A 5,154-nucleotide genomic window follows, 5' to 3' on the forward strand; every position below is an offset into this window, starting at 1 on the left:
TCACATGGTCGTTGGTAGGACTCAGTTCCTTGCAAGTTATGGGACGGAGGGCCTCAGGACCTGACTGGCTGTTAGCTGGAGGCTGCTTTCAGTTCCTTGACCCTAGGGCCTCTCAAAATGTGTTGCCTTCCCTCTTCAGAGCAAGAAAAGAACCAGAAAGAAAGACAAGAAAGATGGCAAAATAGGTCCCCTTCTTCTATCCCACCCCCCACCCCCCACCCCCACAACAACAATTTAGCAGCTATACACAGACAAAAGGGACTTTGTGGAGCTTTGGGATCCAGGTAGGAGCCTGGAACCCTGGTAGAGCTCAGGACCAAGGAGGGCTGTCTTGAGAAGGCAGGTCAGCTCTCAGAGGGCGGGCTCATGGATCATGGTCAGCCACAGACCCAGAAACAGTCTTGTCCCCTGTGGACTTGACAACAGTCCTGTTTGCTGTTTGTTCTGCCAACGGCGCTGTTTACCGAGGATCCAAGCAGGCATCATACACATCTGTGCCTCAGGTAACTTTGGTCCCGGCGGTGGACCCTGAAGCAGTCCATAGCCAGGCTCCAGCCCCTCTTAGTCACCAGTTTGCCTGCCCAGGGATGGAGCAGAAGACACACCTGTCTGAACCTTCGGCAGGCCCTCAGACCTCAGTTCAACTGCAGATCCAAAAATGGCCCCATAACAGCTCCAGACCCTTCCAGCTATAGGCTGCGAGGTTATTTGTACATGATCTCTTTTATATGTGGACGTGAAAAAAGTCAAACTCATAGAACTAGAGAGTAGGACAGTAGTTGCCAGGAACTGGTGGGTGGGGAAAATGGGGAATATTGGTCAAAGGGTACAAAGTTTCAGTTATAAGTTGAATATTGTATACCCCAAAAGTGCTCTGGAGAACATTTTTGCATAGATAGATAGATGATAGATAGATAGATATAGATAGATGATAGATATAGATGAGAGAGAGAGAGATTATAGTCTTTTAAGATGTAATATCAGAAATGATGCCCCATCACTTTTACTGTATTCTGTTTGATAGAATTGTTGACCTGAAACAAATAGGCTACCAGATATTTCTCCAGTAAAGATGGGTTCATTTGGGATCAGCAGAGAATTGCAATTTGGGACCCGCAGCCATGGTGAGCCGTGTGCAAGTCCCCACACCGCAAGGGAAGGAGTACGCTTTCATAGAGGGGAAAAGGAAGTTAGGAAGGCTGTGGTAAACAAAGAGTCCATGGCTTTTCATTGGCTGAGTCCTTGCCAGGAAAGAAGAGGAGTCTTTCCTCTTCCTGTTGGGCTCTGCTGTAGTCACAGGGGGTGAGAGCTTGACTGTCTGCTGCAAATGTGAACATTTCCCCCATACCATTCGCCAAGCAATCTGACCTTGCCTTCCCTGCCCACTTTTCCTATGTAGCTCATTGGCATGCCTTAACTCTCAGCTGAGCTGTCACCATCTTAAGGAAGCCCTCCCTGAACTCCCCATCACTAACAAGCCAGGCTAGCCTTCCTCCTTTGTTTCCACAGTCCTCCTGCTCAGAGCAGAGCCACTGCCTTCAGACACTGCATTAAGGTAGCCTTCTTTCTCAGTCCATTATGAGCTCCTGATTCATGTCTGTAACACAGTATAAGTCCCCACTAGGTATTCAGTCATTATCAATGGAATGAATTGAACTCTTCCGTCTGTCAAAGCCTAGGTCAGTGCTGGCTCTGCTGATTCATCTGTAAAGGATTGTTCCCTCCTTCACACTGCCAGAGCCCAGTGACTCATTTTCTTTTCTTTTCTTTCTTTTTTTAAAATTTTTATTTATTTATTTTTTTGGCTGCGTTGGGTCTTCATTGCTGCACGTGGGCTTTCTCTAATTGCGGCAATCGGGGCTATTCTTCATTGCAGTGTGTGGGCTTCTCATTGCAGTGGCCTCTCCTGTCGCAGAGCATGGGTGGGCGGGCTCAGTAGTTGTGGCCTGTGGGCTCAGTAGTTGTGGCACACAGGCTTAGTTGCTTCATGGCATGTGGGATCTTCCGGGGCCAGGGCTCAAACCTGTGTCTCCTGCATTGGCAGACAGATTCCCCACCACTGCGCCATCAGGGAATTTCCAGTGACTCATATTTCATTTCCAAGTAACTCTTCCCTTTCTATCCGCTGCACTTTCCACTAGGCTGGTGGAACCTAAGTAGAGACTGGATCTCACAATTACCTCCTGCACTTCTGTTTCCGCCACCACCCCTGTCCATGGGCATGTGTTGATCATGCTGGAGCGTTTTGCTCTGAGCGAAGGGTAGAGTGGTTGCAAGTAGGAGAGGTGGGGCGCTGGAGGGAGGGGCTGCCATAACAAGGGATAGGGTGGGCGACCCAGGGACGAGGTCTTCCCACAGGGAAAGGAAGGCAGGAGAAAGCCACAGTCAGTATTGCTTTGAGGTCCAAGAGACAAAAATCAACTCAGAGCAAAGAAGAACTTTTCTACAAGTTTTGTCTGAGCAGCAGGGACTGCAGGTCAGCATTGAAGCCGTGGGACTGTGCCCAGCGGAGCATCAGGAAATGGGCAGCCTCATGCAGGGCACCTGCCATGGGGGTAATGCAGGTATCTCCTCCAAAGAGCTCACAGGCAGCAGGCCCCTTACAGAAGGCCAGAGCTCAAGACCATGAGTGGATGTGTGCTAGAGAACACAAGAAACAACCCCCCCCCACCACCACGCCACAGTTGGGTATATAGTGAAAGTCTGGGATGGTGGCACTGTGGTCCTATGGTCAGAAAAGTTGAAGGATTTGATCCTGCAAAATTCTAGTATTAGTGTTAGCATGACCTTATTTATTGCCAGGGTTGGTGAGGCCTGGGGGACACTGGGTTACACATAGGTGTCTTTTCCTCATCACAGACATACACGCTCATTTTGAGCTGGTTCTGTGTCCTCATCACTCCTCTGTCCTCCATAGGATAATACCTTGCACACGGATTGAAGCAATCTGCAGTTCAATGCCCCAAATTATCTCATGTCAACCTCTGGAAGGCTCTCCCTAAGAGGAGTCTTCCCAGAGCCCCATGCATGTCCTTGTTCCTCAAGCTGTAGATGAAGGGGTTCATCATGGGGGTCACCACAGCATACATCACTGTGGCTACTGAGTCCTTCATGGAGTAGGTGTGGAGGGGCTGCAGATATACCATCCCAAGTGTCCCATAGAAGAGGGAGACCACAGCCAAATGGGAGGCACAGGTGGAGAAGGCTTTGTACTTCCTAGAGGCGGAGGGTATTCGGAGGATGGCCCTAACAATCCGGACATAGGACATCATCATGAACCCTAAAGGCGTGAAGAAGATGAAGCAGCCTGTGACAATTAGCACTGTGTGATTGATGTGAGTGTCGGAACAGGCGAGCCTCAGCAGGACATACATCTCACAGAAGATGTAGTGGATCTTCTGGGACCCACAGAAGGTCACCCTGGTCATGAGGAGGGTGTGGATGAGGCCATAGAGGACAGAGAGTGCCCAACACAAGGTGAGGAGTGAAATACAGAGCCCAGGGCTCATGGCCGTGGTGTAGTGGAGGGGGCGGCAGATGGCCACATAGCGGTCATACGCCATCGTGGCCAGGATGAGGTTGTCCAGAGCAACCAAGGAAACCAGGAAGTAGAGCTGTGTCAGACACCCTGCATATGAGATGGCTTTGTTCTGGGACTGAAGATTCACTAGCATCTTGGGGATTGTGTTGGTGACAAAGAAGAGGTCAGTGAAGGAGAGGTTGGCCAGGAAGAAGTACATGGGAGTGTGCAGGCGGGAGTCAGAGCCGATGGCCAGGAGGATAAGCACATTCCCCACCACTGTGACTAGGTACATGGACAGGAACATCCAAAACAGGACCCGCTGCTGCTCAGGATTCTCCGAGATCCCGAGGAGTAGGAACTCGGAAACTCCACTCTGGTTGCCTCCATCCATTTCTCCAACTGTCTGCAACATTGGCACCAGCAATCTTCCTTTACTAAGTGCCCGCAATTGAACGAGGACATTTACGTAAGCAAAATTAACTATTTTCTTGGCATTAAAATATCTTGGCCTAAATTTTATAACATGTATAATGTAGATTAGCAACAAAGTAATAACAGGCACAAACACATAACATGGAAAATCTTTGTGCAACCTAGTCATTACAGCAACTTCTCATCTGGCATACTCAGTATTACAGGAATAATGTCCATGTCTTATTTAAAATCCTATCATGGACCTAGAGTCTGTCATACAGAGTGAAGTAAGTCAGAAAGAGAAGAACAAATACCGTATGCTAACACATATACATGGAATCTTAAAAAAATGGTATTGATGCACTCAGTGCTAAAGGAAGAATAAAGACGCAGAGGTAGAGAACAGACTTGAGGACATGTGGAGGTGGGGAAGGAGAAGCTGGAACAAAGTGAGAGAGTAGTATTGACGTATATACACTACCAACTGTAAAATAGATAGCTAGTGGGAAGAAATTGCCTGACTCAGGGAGATCAACTCGATGATTGCTGATGACCTAGAGGGGTGGGATACGGACGGTGGGAGGGATGCTCGGGAGGGAGGCTCAAGAGGGAGGGGATATAGGGATATATATCAATATATATAGGGATATGTATAAATATAGCTGATTCACTTTGTTGTACAGCAGAAACCGGCACAACAGTGTAAAGCTATTATACCCAATAAATTTCGAAAAAACAAAATCCTATCATCTTACAATACCCTTGAAGTGCTTAAAGACTAGTATATCATGATATTGAATAGATTTTAAATAATATTTAAAACAGGTGTATGCATTATAAGAAATGGCTATCGTATAATTGGACAAAGGGAGGTAGTAAAAATATGGGAAAGGAGAAGGAATAATTATCATTATTTGTTGATAGGATGGTCTATCTGGGAAAAATAAGACAATCAATTGAAATGCCATTTGAGATAAAAAGCGACCTCAGTAAAGTGGCCAATCACACAATAAATAGACCCAAACTAGCAGTGGCCCAGTAAGGCATGAATGCAGTGGTTAAGACTTAAGATGAAGATTGTAGACGCTGGAATTCACGTCTGAGCTCTGTCACCTGCTATGAAACCCCAGCCCGGTTACCTGAGCTCTTCAAGACTTCCTTTCTCCGTGTGAAAAATGAGTTGTGGAAAGGATAAAATTAAGCAATAAAGTGCTTAA

The 5,154-nt window shown here is 47.3% G+C and overlaps 1 protein-coding gene across 1 annotated transcript; it reads right to left on the bottom strand.

Annotated features, from left to right (window-relative positions):
- Positions 1-2,972: 2,972 nt before the first annotated feature.
- Positions 2,973-3,965, bottom strand: LOC130840659 (olfactory receptor 1D2). The gene has a single exon (XM_057716376.1). It carries the CDS (start codon positions 3,933-3,935, stop codon positions 2,973-2,975), a length of 963 nt encoding a protein of 320 aa, XP_057572359.1. The 5' UTR covers positions 3,936-3,965.
- Between the last annotated feature and the right edge of the window lie 1,189 nt (positions 3,966-5,154).

This window comes from Hippopotamus amphibius, chromosome 17, assembly GCF_030028045.1.
Source record: "Hippopotamus amphibius kiboko isolate mHipAmp2 chromosome 17, mHipAmp2.hap2, whole genome shotgun sequence".
Classification (NCBI taxonomy): domain Eukaryota; kingdom Metazoa; phylum Chordata; class Mammalia; order Artiodactyla; family Hippopotamidae; genus Hippopotamus; species Hippopotamus amphibius.